At 34.8% G+C, this 15815-nt stretch overlaps 2 protein-coding genes across 2 annotated transcripts in view; both read left to right on the top strand.

The window, feature by feature from the left end:
• The first annotated feature begins 1124 nt into the window (after positions 1-1124).
• Positions 1125-8509, top strand: LOC107706749 (coiled-coil domain-containing protein 62-like). Its single transcript, XM_016510552.1, has 11 exons — positions 1125-1160; positions 2114-2306; positions 3273-3439; positions 3597-3698; positions 3784-3955; positions 4139-4255; positions 4545-4633; positions 5306-5406; positions 7114-7249; positions 8015-8221; positions 8332-8509. Exons 1-11 carry the CDS (start codon positions 1125-1127, stop codon positions 8332-8334), a joined length of 1323 nt encoding a protein of 440 aa, XP_016366038.1. The 3' UTR covers positions 8335-8509.
• Positions 8510-9252: 743 nt separating this feature from the next.
• LOC107706759 (huntingtin-interacting protein 1-related protein-like) overlaps positions 9253-15815 on the top strand; it is a 16838-nt gene continuing 10275 nt past the window's right edge. The window contains exons 1-14 of the mRNA XM_016510562.1: positions 9253-9417; positions 9963-10026; positions 10514-10656; positions 10759-10815; positions 10930-11010; positions 11109-11185; positions 11274-11335; positions 11856-11996; positions 12083-12140; positions 13222-13297; positions 13439-13570; positions 13681-13730; positions 14672-14744; positions 14830-15013. Of these exons, the coding sequence (XP_016366048.1) occupies positions 9322-9417; positions 9963-10026; positions 10514-10656; positions 10759-10815; positions 10930-11010; positions 11109-11185; positions 11274-11335; positions 11856-11996; positions 12083-12140; positions 13222-13297; positions 13439-13570; positions 13681-13730; positions 14672-14744; positions 14830-15013 (1294 nt within the window). The 5' untranslated portion in view covers positions 9253-9321. The remainder of the gene's footprint in view (positions 9418-9962; positions 10027-10513; positions 10657-10758; positions 10816-10929; positions 11011-11108; positions 11186-11273; positions 11336-11855; positions 11997-12082; positions 12141-13221; positions 13298-13438; positions 13571-13680; positions 13731-14671; positions 14745-14829; positions 15014-15815) is intronic.

Raw genomic sequence — 15815 nt, 5'->3', positions numbered from 1 at the left:
TTAATGAAACTAATATGAATAAGGTGATTTTGAACGAATCTTTTAAACCAGGCATCGCGTTGGACAGCCCGTTAAGCGCGGATCACAACATGCCGTTTGTGAGAATTCCGAAAATAATCACCCGCTTCTTGTCACATGCATTTCACAATGACTGTGAATTTAAAATTTGTATTTAAATAGTTTTTTTAAGTTAATCGTAATTTGGATTAGGAGTTAGGGTGTTTATATTGCATTTATTGTTGTTGGGGGTTTTTTTACCCCGAGTGTCTTGTTTACACTTAAATAATGCATCTTTTAAAACAACCAAACTAAACTGTGTCATAATCAGGCACCGAGAACAAGATATTGATATTGTGCATCGCTATGATGTTCACGCTGCTGTTTTGTTCATTTAAAATGAAGTTAGATGTAATATGAAATCTTGTCTGCTAGTCCAGACATTTGTGAGATGAGATGGAGGGGTTCAAGGAAAGAAGGAACTCTAAAACTCCTGGAAGTTTTTTGATATCAAAAGGTGATGAACATCATGCAAATATGAATAAATATTAGACACTCCTCAAATTTAAAACACGATGATTATTCGTTGCATTAATTTATTAATTTACAGGATCTCCAGTGGAGCCCTGGCACAGCACTCCTGTAAAAAAGGTTGGTAGGTTGTTTTTTAATTGTTTTATGTACAGTATGATAGTATTTATTATTTTATAAATAATATGATAGTATTTATTTGGTAGACATTTTTAGTCACTGTATAATTCCATTCCATTTGTGTTAGTTCATACTTAGGATGAGTTTATGATGGTCCTAAAATATGGAAAATAGATGTAATAAAGATGAGTAGTGGCTAGAACTCTGATTGATATCTAATCTTCTAAAAATAATCCTTAAAAATAACTAAAAAGTAAGGCCCCCCCCACACACACACACACACACACTTTTATTGTAAATTTCACATTCTCTCTTTAAACATTGAATACTAATTTCACTTTGAAAGTGTATTGTTTTGTATTGCGCTCCTCCACCTTCCGTTTGAGGATGCCCATGCTTGGCCAATCCATCACCTTTACCCTCAGCTTCTTTAGCAAGGCAGTGGTCGTCTTGGAGGTGTGTTTGGGGTCGTTATCATGTTGGAATACAACTATGGATCATGCTCTGCTTTAGTATGTCACAGTACATGTTGGCATTCATGGTTCCCTCAATGAACTGTAGCTCCCCAGTGCCGGCAGCACTCATGCAGCCCCAGACCATGACACTCCGACCACCATGCTTGACTATAGGCAAGACACACTTGTCTTTGTACACTTGTCTTGTACTTTGTACACTTGTCACCTGGTTGCCGCCACACACGCTTGACACCATCTTAACCAAATAAGTTTATCTTGGTCTCATCAGACCACAGGACATGGTTCCAGTAATCCATGTCCTTAGTCTGCTTGTCTTCAGTAAACTGTTTGCGGGCTTTCTTGTGCATCTACATTGTAGCAAAGTGTCATTTCTTCAGTGTTGTCACATGAAAAGATATAATAAAATATTTACAAAAATGTGAGGGGTGTACTCACTTCTGTGAAATACTGTATACAAGGACCTTTAACCTGAGAGGAGTAAAAGGGAGTTAGCAAAGGAAGAAGCTTCTCACGAACAAGAGAAAAACACATTCCAATAACATGGTTCATCTTAGTGACTATTACTAGTATGTGGTAAATAATAATTTTATTCAATTAACAATCTATGAGGTTAAATACGATTAATAACTTGATCAATAATCATGCAAAATGATAATTAATATATTTTATGAAGGCCATGGTGGAGCCAGGAACCCGTTCCTTCCCATCACTTGCTCATCAATGGATCCTCTGTAGTGAATGGGTGCCGTCAGAATGAGAGTTCAAACAGATGATAAAAACATCACAATAATCCACAAGTAACCCACACCACTCCAGTCCATCAGTTAACATCTTGTGAAGAGAAAAGCTGCGTGTTTGTAATAAACATTTGCAGCAAATTTTCATTTTTGGTTTAACTATTCCTTTAAAACTGTGAATGCCATGGTAACTCTTGGATGAGTTTGTGCTTTTGTAAACTAAGTATTGGCCCATTTTTGTGATGTTACTAGACTCCAGTTAATGGATTGGAGGTCTCCACTATCCAGAGGCAGCGTCTGGAGCTGCAGCTTCTCATAGCAGAACTGAAGGACCGTGACCAGGAGCTCAATACTATGGCAGCAGCCCATCACAAGCAGCTGCTATCCTGGGAACAGGACCGTCAGAGAGTACTGATCCTGGAACAGAGATGTGCCCGACTGGAGGGTGAGAGTGACTCCAGAGCAGGGTTAACTAAAACTATTAAAAGCATTTGTGTTCATTGAAATAAAGCAAAACATGAAAAACTAACTGAAATAAGTTTGTTGAAGCACTAAAGTACTAACTTGAATTAAATAAAAACTGAAATAAAAATAAATTAAACCTAAATAGTAATTATTAAATAATAAAAATTACAAAAACACATAACAGAATTACTAAAATGTAAACTTAATATGCTTAACTAAAATGAAAACTGAAAATATAAAAATAAAAGCTAATTCAATTTCTCCAGAGTGAAGTTCCCTGATAAACCTACACCAAAGCAATATAATTTAGTTTTAAATGACCAATTTCCATTCTTTTTCTGTCCCTTAGAATTAGGTTATTTTTGCTACTATACCTTTAAGAATTCTGTATTCCCCCATAAATGTAAACACTTAAAGTGTACTGCTGTAATTTCATAACATTGCTCTATGTTTGCAGCTTCAATAAATGAATAAGTTTTAAAAAGTGGACTGGATCATTTTGAGCTGTGAACTCTTCTGATTCAAAATTGCAGGAAATTCAGTTTTCCTTGAATCTAAAAGTAATTAGATCTACAGTCTCTTCTGCTCACCAAGGCTGCATTTATTTGATCAAAAATACAGTAAAAACAGTAAAATTGTGAAATATTATTATAATTTCAAATAACTGTTTTCTATTTGTATATATTTTAAAATGTAATTTATTCCTGTGATGCAAAGCTGAATTTTCAGCATCATTACTGCAGTCTACAGTGTCACATGATCCTTCAGCTGCTCAAGAAACATTTCTTATTATTACCAATATTGAAAACAGTTGTGTTAATATTTTTGTGGACGTTAACGGTTAATTTTATTCATCCTTGCTGATTAAAAGTATTAAAAAAAGTCTTACTGATCCTAAACTTTTGAATGGCAATGGTAATGTATTTGAATGCTCATGTTTCCTTAGATGAGCTGGAGAAGCGTAATGAGGTGATCAGAGCTCTCAGTAAGCGGACGAATGTGGCCGAAATGAGAGAGAAAGACGTGTACAGAGAGCTCAACAGCACCCAACACCAGCTACACGAGCTGAGCCACAGACAGATGAACACCTCCAGACATGAGCAGGACTTGGAGGTGAAGTCAAATCTGTTTTTAGGTCTGAAATTCTGGCCCATATCCTGTTCCCATTCCTCCATCTCCCCACATCATTTCTTGTCCATTTTCTTTATCTTATGATAAAAATACTCCATAAGTTTTATTATAATGTATAATATATTTTGTTTATTCATAGGAGAGGAACCAGAGTCTGAACTCCACGGTCATGATGCTGTCATCACAGGTGGGGCAGCTGCAGGTGCGCGAGGAGGAGCTCAGCTCCATGCTTAAACTGAAGGTAGCAGAGACTCACACTCATGCACATTATATTATATCCTGTTTATTCAGACACATTAATGTAAGTGCTTGTTTTTCTTTATCAGGATAAAGATGTGATTGAGGCCACCAATCACATTTTAGAGCTGTCCGGTCGTCTGTGTGAACAAGAGAAATCACTCGAAGAGCTGCGAACACGTGAGAGCAAAACGCTGCGAGAAATGGAGGAACACAAACACTGTTTCAGAGAGAGCAGACACGAAAACACACAACTGAAAGGTAGACCGTTTTATTTCACAATCTCATTGCGTCCGAAATCAAATACTGTATAGTAGGTACTTCATTTGGTTTGAAACTTTCTTCGCGACTGTTAAACAAAGTACATTCTTAATTGTATTAATGTTTGTAGTATGAATGAATTCATGCTGGATTCATCAGGATGCATATTACATTTTTTTGCAGCCGAGCTTCAGGAGAAAACCATTGAGAACAACAGCCAGAGAGAAGAGCTCATCCGCTTAAAGCAGGAAAACCAGCTGTTGAAGAAAGACATCACTGCTGTTGAACTTCAGATGATGAGTATGCCACTTACTGCATGTTTCATAGTGTAATATCGGCTGTGTTTCAAACGCTAGTGACCTGCCTAAACAGCATCACAGACATGCTTCAGACACAGAAACATCTATAGAAACATTGCAGAACAATAGAGCAATAGACTGCATCTGTTAAAAACTGCCAATAGAACACTAGAGATAATAAACAGCAGTGATGCTTAAACACTGATTGGTGTAGAAAACATATTTAATAGTCTTTTCATGAGCGTTTATGCTTTGTTAAATTAATGGAGGTTGCCATGTCTGTTGCTCAGATGAAGATAAAAGCTGGAGGGATGAATTACTTGAACTTTCCCGATCAAAACAAGCTCGAGCCGAATCTGAGCTGCTCTGTCTGCGGCAGGTACTGTCTTTCAAAACTCCCTCTCTTTACATCATCCAATGCCAGCCAGCGTTCATTTTTAGAAATCTCTGTCCTTTCCATTTGTTCTTCCGGTGCAGTTTTTCCGGTTTTTCAGCATGCTTGTAAGACTTCCTGCATTCCTTTTCCATGACATGGTCGTGATCTCTTCTAAAACAGCTCCACAGGCTATAACCCAGTGCTACTTTAGTATTATTGAGATGCTATTATAGTTTTTATATTTACAGTTTAATTTTAATTAATTAATAAAAAAAATTAAAAATAATTTTGTTGTGTATTTTTGTCATTTTTATTTATTTATTTTTATAATTAGTTTTATTTGATTTATTTTAGTACTTCAAGAAAATGAGAAATTGCCTTGGCAATTAGCTGAAATAAAATAAGTATATATATTATAAAACAGTTAAAGTTTATTTTATTTCAAGTAACAAACATTTATTTTATGCTTTTTGCTTTTTTTAAATATTAAAATATGAATCATTTTCTTATTTTAAGTACTTATAATGTGACATTTCATATTTCTCAATAATCCTGGTCCACATTACTGTACTTAAGACATCAGATATGTTCTGATTGGTTAGGACTTGCTTCACACCAAGTCAACACATAATAGATGATTGATAGCGTTATGATATATGCATATGTTTGTGACAGGTGTGTGAAAACCAACAGAATGACCTTCAGCTGCTAAAGTTGAACTTGGAGAGCGCCAGAGAGTCACTCCGACATCATGAGGGTCAAAGGTCACGGGAGAGGTGGGTATCTACAATGTGCAGTGTTTTATATCCAGCCACTGGATTTACTTCTGTCCAGACCAGTGTTATTTTATTATTATTATTATTATATATATATTTTTTTTACTATTATAGTTTTTATTAATATATTGAGTTATCTTTTATTTTAATTTTAGTTTTAATTTTTAGTAATGTTGTTATATATAGAAATTTTGATACAGTACTTCTGTCATTTTAATATCTTTTTAAAAATATTACTATTTAAGTTTAACATATTTTTATTTCAGTGTTAGTTTTTATTCATTTCCAGTTAGTATTTTGAATTAGTTTTTATTTTTATATTTTATATGTTCAGTTTTCATTTTCCTTTTAGTTTATTTTTAGTAATTTATTTAGTGTTTTTAGTCATATTGTAAAAATTTTACATTTAGGTTTTATATATTGTTATTTCAGTTTTAGTTTTTCTTCATTTCCAGTTAGAAATTTTTATTTTAAATTAGCTTTTATTGTTAATATTTTCAGTTATTTTCTTTTTATATTACTATATAGGTTTAATTTATTTTTATTTCAGTTTTAGTTAGTATTCATTGCTAGTTAGTAACTTTAGTACTTCAGCTTATTTCAGTTATTTAACAAAGCAGTATTTCTTTTTTTTTTTTTTTTAGTTTATTTCAGCTTTAGTTGACGATAATAACCCTGGTCTAGACATCTTGAGTTATGAGTGTTATTGTGTCCGTAGGGCTGATTCTGGTTTAGGAGACAGTCATGTGCTAGAATACAGTGATCATCAAGAAGGGACAGAACTAGAAACAGGGCTAATATCCACCCTGTGCCACAGCAAAAGGCGAAAAGCCCCATCGGGTTTAACACGGCATCCTTGTGTTGAAATGGAAACGCAGACTGACTCTGAGCATGACTTTGGCGCAGCTTTGAGTGCCACAAACCATGAAGTCGCAGAACAGTCAGCCGTAGAGGAAGGTTGCTCAGGCGCCAACATTACAAACAGCTGTGCAACTAGCCAGTGTGACATCAATGAACAAGAATCACCCAAGATGGAAATGAAGGAAAGAGCGAACAACTGTGTTGAGTTGTCATCCCAGTCTCTCTGCTGTGATAACGCTGACAGCCCATCAGACGATCCACAGAGTCAGGCAGTGTATTCTGACACTAGAGCTGACGTGGATTTAATGGCTGTCATTGACTATGATTCAGAGACAGGAACTCCTGTCTGTGTAGTCGATGTGGATATCAGTCCAAGATTCTCTTGGTAGGATTCTCTAGCTTTATTAAAACATCTTGCGAGTTAGGTTGTAATCATAGGTTTGTACAAAAACCTCAATGAATCAGAAAGCAAAGTTTCCCCCCTTATTTAGATAGAAGCCTTTGCATTTATGCATGTGGCAAATGCTTTTATCCAAAGCGACTTACATTGTATTCAATTATATTTTATCAGTTCAAGAATTCCCTGGGAATCAGATCCACACCTTGACGATGCTATTTCCACGACATTCTAATTTATTGAGATGCACCTGTATATATTTTAAATAAATTTCCTTTTTTTAGTGGTTTATTAAAGGAGAGCTCAGTTTTAAGATGTTCTACCATAATAAAATCCATTGCACTTAATATTGCATTTTTTATGTAGGCATGTTTTAAGATTGAGCCTGCAAAAAACAATGCTAATTTTGTTGGCCTGATGATAACTGTGACTTTCTCTTCATTAACTAGTGCGGCAGATCTGAGCCTTCTTCATCTGGATTGCCCCTCCCCCTCTCACAGAAGTAGGCGGAGCTCTGTCTGTTTACCCGATTCTACGCTAAGCATTGAACTCTGTGCCAATGATGTAGCTCGCCACGGCAATGAGGTAGCTCAACACTTTACATGTATTTGTATCAGGGATGTGATTTTTCTCTATTTATACAGTTTTCTGTATTTTCCAACTGAAAAGTATGACCCTTGTGAATTGTGTAAATTGCAGCATTTTCAAATACAAATTGCATAAAAATAAAATGAATTGCATTTATTTTTTCTGTAAAATAATGACGAGGAGGATAATTATATTAAATACTAATTTTTACAGTACAATAGTACTATTGCAATATTAAAATATTTCTCTATTGATTTATTTTTTATCATTTAAATAATAATAAAAAATATCATTTTAATTATTATTATAATGAAATACTCAATTTGTACAGTACAATTGTATTATTGCATTAGTAATGTATCTTTATTCATTTCCTTTTTAGAATTGAAATAATAATCAAATAAACAGTGTTTTAATAATAATAAAAATATTTATTATTATTAAATACTTATTTTGTACAGTACAATAGTATCATTGCAATAGTAATATATTTCTTTATTGATTTAATTTTTTTATAAATTCAATAATAAAATAACAAGTAGTATTTTGATTAATAATAATATTAATATTATTATTATTAAATACAAATTTTTACTGTATTATTTTAATAGTATTATTGAAATGCCTGTTTTATGCATATTTGAATGAAGGTGTTATCAGGGAGGTTAAATTGGGATCTGTTTTGTGGGGTGGGGGGCCAATTTAACCCCTGCGAGTTATCAACCTCTAACTTTATTGCATGTATGTTTGCATCTCATGCAGGAGGGCTACAGCTCATCCACAACACGGTTACAGCGTCTGCTGGCTGAGTCTCAGGAAATGGTGGCAAGTTTGGAAAGTTCTACCAAGAAATCTGTCAGCCCGACAAAACCTCAGAGCCCAACGAACTGCGTTGCCGGTTGTCACCTCCAAAGTAACCATGGCAACGGCAGCCACTCCCAAACCTCCACCCATAGCCAAACACGCCGGGTACTTATTACATCACAAAACTCATTTGCATAACAGTTTAATGCATAGTATAAATGATGCTTCAAGGTGAAACTGCAACTAAATGGCATTTTCTTCTTATTGTCCTAAAGTAAAGTGACTCCCAGATCGAAAGCAGCCCACGTTTGCAACCTGGAAGCAAGTAATGTGGTCCATAAAGCCACGAGAAGCAGCGAATCCCCGTTTACTACCATCTTCTCTCACTGCTTCTAAAAAAATAAATCAGTTTTTTGCAACCAAAGAGGAGTTTTGTAAAGATAACAAGTAGTTTTTTTGTTTTGTTTTTACAGATATTATTCAATATATATATTTTTTTATCAAACACTATTTTTATTATATGTGTACAAAAATAAGCATTAATGATTAATCCTACAGGAGCACTACAGCACTAACTTTGACCAATGTAAAGACTGGTGTTATTTATAAACTTCTTTCTTCAAGTGTTAAACCTGTCCTACAAGATGACATAATGGTGCTGGTTGTTTTTTGCCATTCCAGGTTCACTGTCATCTAACCTGTTTGGTTTCAAAGATAATGAACTGTGATGTGGCTCTTGCCTGGATCATCATGTTTTACATCCGAAATGCAGTCTTGTTCCCACAGAAAGGACAAGGAGCCATCAGCCTTTTCAAAAGCCACTGAATTGCAGTATATTTGCCTAATCTCAGGACATTTAAAAGAACAATAAAGGTTGTTACATGCTGTCATTAACGTTTTTCTTTTAAATGGTGGTTTTGAGTGACTTCCTCATTTTAGTGTTAATTTGTGTGTGTGTGTATATATATATATATATTTATTTATTTATATATATAAATATAAAAAATAATACAAATAAGTAGCTTACTTGTAGTAGTTGGGATTTTTTTACAGATTTAAAAACAAATTTATTTTATTTTATTTTGACTGAAAGAGTTTAAGATTGAGTAAACGCTGTTGATGGAGCGCGTGTGAGGAAACTCACCTGTGTGACTCGTTGACGTGACAGGTAGATCTCAGGTGTGTGTGTGTGTGTGTGTGTGTGTGTGTGGAGGGACTCAAACGATCATTTGTACATCTGGTTTCATCTGAGGAAGGGGTTAAACATGGCCTCAAAGAAAACCGAATCGAAGAAAAACGAGAAAACGGATAAATCTGAAAAGGCTTTAGCTGCGGAAAAGGAGCAATTCGTCAAACTTCAGGTGAGATTTACATATTTACTTCATTCAACAAGTATTTGATTCTTAATGTTTTTTTGTTTGTTTTTTTGAAAGTGCGTTTTGTTAATGATACTTTAACCAAAAATATTTCTTTGGCGTTTTCCTTTTTCGTTCAGTGATAAAATAAGGTAATATGACAGAAAACACCTGATAAATTGTTTTACGCTCTTATTCGGTCGCTTCGAATCCCCGCGTGATTTAAATTATTATACGTCATGTGTCGCCTAACAATAATCGCCATTATATTTTAATGCACAGTTTCATTTGCATACCTTGTTTTTTTCGACATGTGCCATTATAATGCCATGTTTTTTGACATGTGCCACGGTAATATAATGCTTCTGGGTATGTACCACAGGTACCATATGTACCATTTGGGCCTGATATAACATTCATTTTAATACCATAACCTTTTTTTGGACATGTGCCATGCAACTGTGTCATATTCATTTACATTACATGTGTGCATCGTTTATTGTGTTTAATCAATGATGTTATATCAAATCTCCATTTCATCTGCTTTACAGCTTCAAAGCATCACCAAATCCATCACCAGCGCTGAGGCCCCTATCAAAGAGAAATATGGACGCAGTATCCTTTAGTATTGGTTTAATACAGCATTTCTTATGTTCATAGTCATGTTCATATTTATTTGTGTGTTGTAGTGGGCTTACACACAGATGCCCATGCTTTTTCAGTCAAATTTAGTTGTGTAGTGCTTTTCACAATACACACTGTTTCAAAGCAACTTTACAAAAAATCATTATGTTAATGTTTATAATATCTTCATGCCTTATAGTCACATTTAGCTGGGAGATGATATAGTTTAGCAATCTAAACACTCAAGCAATTGAGATTTGCTATATTGTATTTAGCTTAATGCGAGTGTACTGTATGTATATGGATAAAGTTCGTTATATATTTCCACCATTATATAAAGAGCTGGGTGATAATATAGTTGCATTTTGAGACACAATAAAAAAATTCAGGTATTTGAAATTTGCTATACAGCTAATGCTGTGTATCATCTTTGCTATATATCATCTGGACTTGTACATTGTCCTTAACTTTTGCACAGATATCATTTTAGGCACACATAAGGAAGGCGGTGCCGTCACGTTCTGGTCTCATGCCGTGAGTCTGCCGCTGTCCAGTAACGCCATCCTCAGCTGGAAGTTCTGCCACATGGTGCACAAACTGCTACGAGACGGCCATCCTAACGTAGGTCTCATCTACCACAATATCATCTGATGAAAATGACTTTCGTTTGACTTTATTTGGCTAAAATGACCCTACAAATGTAATTCTATGTCTTTCTTGTAGACCTTACGAGACAGCAGAGGTCACATCGCAAGCATTAGACAGATGGGAACATTATGGGTGAGTGTCTAAATGATCTGGTGTTTTTCTGTTGAGCAAGTCATTTACATCATCACATTAATCTTTCATGTGAATCTTTCAATTTAAATGTTGTATGTGTTTGCTGTGTCTTAGGGGAATCTGCATGATAGATATGGACATATTGTTGCACTGTATGCCAAGCTGCTGTGTATTAAAATTGATTTCCATTTAAAGGTAAGTTTAATCCTTCCTTCAAAGACATTTGAGTTTATATATATATATATATATATGTGTGTCTGTGTGTGTGTGTATTTATCTTGTTTCCACCACAGCATCTGGAAATCCCACCAAACCTTGAAACTCCTGAACAAGTCCTTGACAAAGCCATCGCTATTGATATCAACACAGTGTAAGTACATTGCTAATGATTTTAGTGAGCTTGAATAATCCATTAATGAAAATTAATTAATACTTAGTTATGATTGTTATTTATACAGGTTTGACATGACAGGTGAGGTTCTGGAGTACACGGAAGCAGCTCTAAAGCTGCAAGAAACAGGTAAACGTAATGTTTTGTCATGTTTTTGTTTTTAATCTAACCCGAATAAATGCTTTTAATGCTTTAATTCATCAGTTACACAGTAAATTGACCAAAAGTGACAATAAAGACATTTATAAAGTTACAAAAGATTTCCATTTCAAATGCAGTTTTTCTTTTACCTTTCTACACGTCAAGCAATCCTGAAAAAATGTATCATGAATTGCACAAAAAATATGAAGCGGCACAACTGTTTTCAACATTGATAATAATAAGAAATGTTTCTTGAGCAGCAAATCAGCATATTAGAATGATTTCTGAAGGATCATGTGACACTGAAGACTGGAGTAATGATGCTGGAAAATCACAGGAATAAATTATATTAAAATATATTACAATAGAAAACAGTTATTTTAAATTGTAATAATATTTCACAATATTTCAGTTTTTACTGTATTTTTGATTGAATAAATGCAGCCTTGGTGAGCAGAAGAGACGGTAGTGTGTGTAAAATATATATTTTTTTACTTTTTACATGCAGTTTTCCGGCAGATGGAGTCCAGCTCCACCAGCTCTACCACTCCAGTGGGTCAGTGCCGTCTGGCACCGCTGGTTCTCGTCATCCAAGACTGCGGTCCGCTCTACCATTTCCTGGTCAAGCTCTTGTTCAAGCTACACAGCCGTGAGTCTTGCTGTTTATATGCTGCTTTCTTTATTTTTATGCATCTTTTTCATTGAGCTCATCAGCGCTATGCATCTGTGTCACAGGAACACCGGTGGACTCTCTGTTAGGACACAGGGAACGATTCCGTGAGCAGTTCAACGGGTAACAGTGGTCTGCAGTATTGTGTAAAAATGCACCGATATGGAAATTTAATTTTTGTTATTGCCACTGACCAATATATATTTATTCATGTATTTATTGAAATAAACATCCTTCATGCCAAAACTCCAATCTAGAAATTTACAAGTGAATTCAGGTATCAAAACATCATAATGTACAGAAGAAAGGATGGTCAAATGTTTAGTACTTTAACCCCCGGTTTCACAGACAAGGCTTAAGCCTATAGTCCCAGACTAAAATGTAAGTCTGAGCAGTTTCAACTTGCACTGATTGATCTTAAAATATGCCAGTGCCCTTTTTTGTGTCAAGATGCACACTAGTAATGTTTATTTTCTAAGGCATGTTTATAAAAATTACTTAAATGTCTTAATTGAACTATGGCCTAATCCTGGCTTAATATAAGCCCTGTCTGTGAAACCAGGCCTAAATGATTCTAGTGAAAAATGCCCTGATATTATCAGCTTCCAGTATCAGCCTAATCATAACGACGTTGTTGATTTATAAAAATAATAATATTAATAATATCACACTATACACACAATAATATATACACTACTGATGAATCATTTGGGGTTTTTGGAAGAAGTGTCTTATGCTCACCATTTTTTCATTTATTTTATTAAAAATACAGTAAAAATAGAAATATTGATTGACATATTATTACAATTTAAAAACACTGTTTTCTATTTGAATGCACTTTAAAATCTAATTTATTTCTGTGATGCAAAGCTGAATTTTCAGCATCATTACTCCAGTCTTCAGTGTCACATGATCCTTCAGAAATCATTCTGATATGCTGATTTGATTCTCAAGAAACATTTCTTATTATTATCATTGTTGAAAACAGTCTAGCTGCTTAATATTTTCATGGAAACTGTGATACATTTATTTTAGGATTCTTTGATGAATAGGCAGTTCAGAAGAGTGGCATTTATTTGCAGTGCATTTACATTTATTAATTTGACAGATGCTTTTATTCACTTCAATTAGCAAAACATAAAAATGGACTTCATGAAATTTCTGCTGCGTTGAGTTGTTTTTGGTCTGTCTTTGTCCTCCACAGTTTGACGCAGTTTTTCGAGAGAGCGAGAGGGATGGAGTTTTTCAAATCGATCATTCAGATCCCTGATCTTCCCGATGTAAGATCTTCACATCCATATTTCATTGAATTTTAAATCATGTTAAACTCTTTTACAAAATGTTATAAAAGAAACAATAATTGACATATTGGATAAAATGTTGAACAAATGCACATGAATATATGCTTATGAATGGTGTAGGAGCCTCCAAATTTCCTGCGTGCGGCTTCATTCGCTGATCATGTGAAGCCCGTGGTCGTTCAGAATGAGACATACCCTGACTTTGATGAAACGGACACGCAGCTAGATTTCGGTGAAGGAAACTATCAGATGGTAAAAACAACCTGGATTGGTTAAACTTTGTAGATTGGCTCAGAGAAAGTCTTACTAAGTGCTTTTCCACATTTGTGACAATTTTAACATTTGATTATTTCGTTCAACAGTATTACGGATACAACCAGTTTGACCCTCCAAATGACATACCAGAGCAAAGGTAACACACACTGCTTTATGAAAGAAAGTTGAAAGACAAATTAGGTCTATTTAACATGTCAGTTTTTCCTTGAAAACAATGAGACTAAATGGAGAGTAAATGCAGACTTTAGTGTAAATGCTTTCTTCTCCGATGGCTCTCCTGAAAAAAGACTCTAGTATCTCACATATGTCTCAGAAGAGATCTCAACAATGTCTCAAACCATGCTCAGATTTGTCAAGACACCAAAGTCATAGATCTCAATATGAACTCAATAATTTCTCAGCTTCTTCCAAAATCAAGTGATCTGAATGTCAACCAGTGTTATTTTAGTGTCACTAATATACTATTCCAATTTTTTTTACAAAGTATTTTGAATTAGATTTTATTTTTATTTCTTCTTTTTTTACCTTCATTTTAGTTTTTTTTTGTGATTTTTGTTGTGTTTTCATCATTTTTCTTTTTTTAAATTAATTTTGTGTTTATTTAGATTATTTCATTTGAGTTATTTTAGTACTTCAAACTAAACGAAAATGACCAATGTCATCTTGGCAACTAGCTGAAATAATATACGTTTAATTTTTAAATATTTTGTTTTGTTTTCGTTTATTTTGTTTCAAGTAACTAAAATACGTTTTGGCTTTAGTTTTAGTTTGTAATAATAACTCTGATTTAAACATCATTTATGTCAAAGGGAGTTTTAGGAGAAACATCTGAGACAAAGTTAGAAGTCATTTAATAATTTGGATGCAATTGACTGAAATTATATTTGTTATGATCATTAAGACCTTTTAATCTGATGCTTAAATTAGTTGTGTAAACAAAGATGTGTCGTTTCATAGTTTGGATGACTTTTATAGTAAATTTGTGGATAATAGTTGGCAGCATAATAAAAGAATAAATTGGTGTCCAAATGTTTGATATTTCTTTTCATGTTATCTATAATATTAACTCTCACACAGAGAGACTGAGGCTGATACTCTGAGGAAGGAACTTGAGGTGGTGAAACCAGAGCTGGAGTTCATAAAAGTGGAGGTTAGACATTTGTCTCTATTTACATCTGTCTTGAAGAAGTCTTTTATTCTCCTGTGATTGATTCCCATCATCTGTGTGTCTGCAGGCTCAGCGTGCCGTTGTCCAGCTCAAATCTCAGGTCAATTTACTGGAATCTGAGCTTGAGGACCAGCGGACGCACAAGCAGATGGCGCTGGTGGAGAACGAGCGTCTGCGCATGGAGGTGGAGAACCTCAGAGCACAGACCGCAGTCGCTGCCAGCATACAGGCCACAGCTGAGGACGCGGGCAGTGAGTGACACACATACACAACACATATACTACTGTTTGTTTGGTTGGAATACATATTTTTATCCAGCAAGGATGCATGAAATTGATTAAATGTGCCAGTAAAGACATTAATGATACAAAAATAATTTTTATTTTAAAGGGGTCCTATTATGCTTTTTCACTTTTTCAACTTTAGTTAGTCTGTAATGTTGCTGTTTGAGCATAAAAAAGATCTGCAAAGTTACAAAGCTCAAAGTCCACTTCAAAAGGAGATATTTTATTTAGCAAAAATCACTTTTCAAAAACAACAACGAACGACTCGTTTGGACTACAACGCACATTTTCCGGGATTTGTGATATCACAAAGATCGACGAATGGGACGAGACCTGGTAATGAGTGTTATCACTATGTCAGAGACACGCTAGCTTTCCCAAGGCAGACGAACTTAGAGTGGTTACAATCATCCGGGTTTAAATCGCGCTCAAATTGATTTGATTTTGACGCAATATTTACACTGAAGCTCGCAGGCGGCTATGGTAAGGGACGTGACATTTCCCGACCAGGCACCGAGTGCTGCCAATCACAACACACACTGGCCCAGCTAACCAATCACAACACATTTCGTATTTCAGAAGGCGGGCCTTCATTTGATACAGGAACTATTCGAGCCGTTCATGCCAGACTGGGGAGAGAGGTGTTGTAATAATGTAAAATATGTGAAAAATAATGTGTTTCTCGAACAACCTAGTATGAGAGCCTGTTCCAGTACACCCCCAAAACAAAATCAAGACTTTGTAAAACAGCATAATAGGACCCCTTTAA

Source organism: Sinocyclocheilus rhinocerous, unplaced genomic scaffold, assembly GCF_001515625.1.
Source record: "Sinocyclocheilus rhinocerous isolate Xijiao unplaced genomic scaffold, SAMN03320098_v1.1 scaffold864, whole genome shotgun sequence".
Taxonomy (NCBI): domain Eukaryota; kingdom Metazoa; phylum Chordata; class Actinopteri; order Cypriniformes; family Cyprinidae; genus Sinocyclocheilus; species Sinocyclocheilus rhinocerous.
This window is presented reverse-complemented; position numbering and strand designations above follow the sequence as displayed.

Coding starts and splice junctions, on each gene's coding strand:
- LOC107706749 (XM_016510552.1), top strand. CDS start 1,125: ATGTTGGAATACAACTATGGATCATGCTCTGCTTTA. Junction 3,956..4,138: donor CGAAAACACACAACTGAAAG/GTAGACCGTTTT, acceptor ATTTTTTTGCAG/CCGAGCTTCAGGAGAAAACC. Junction 5,407..7,113: donor GGTCAAAGGTCACGGGAGAG/GTGGGTATCTAC, acceptor TTCATTAACTAG/TGCGGCAGATCTGAGCCTTC.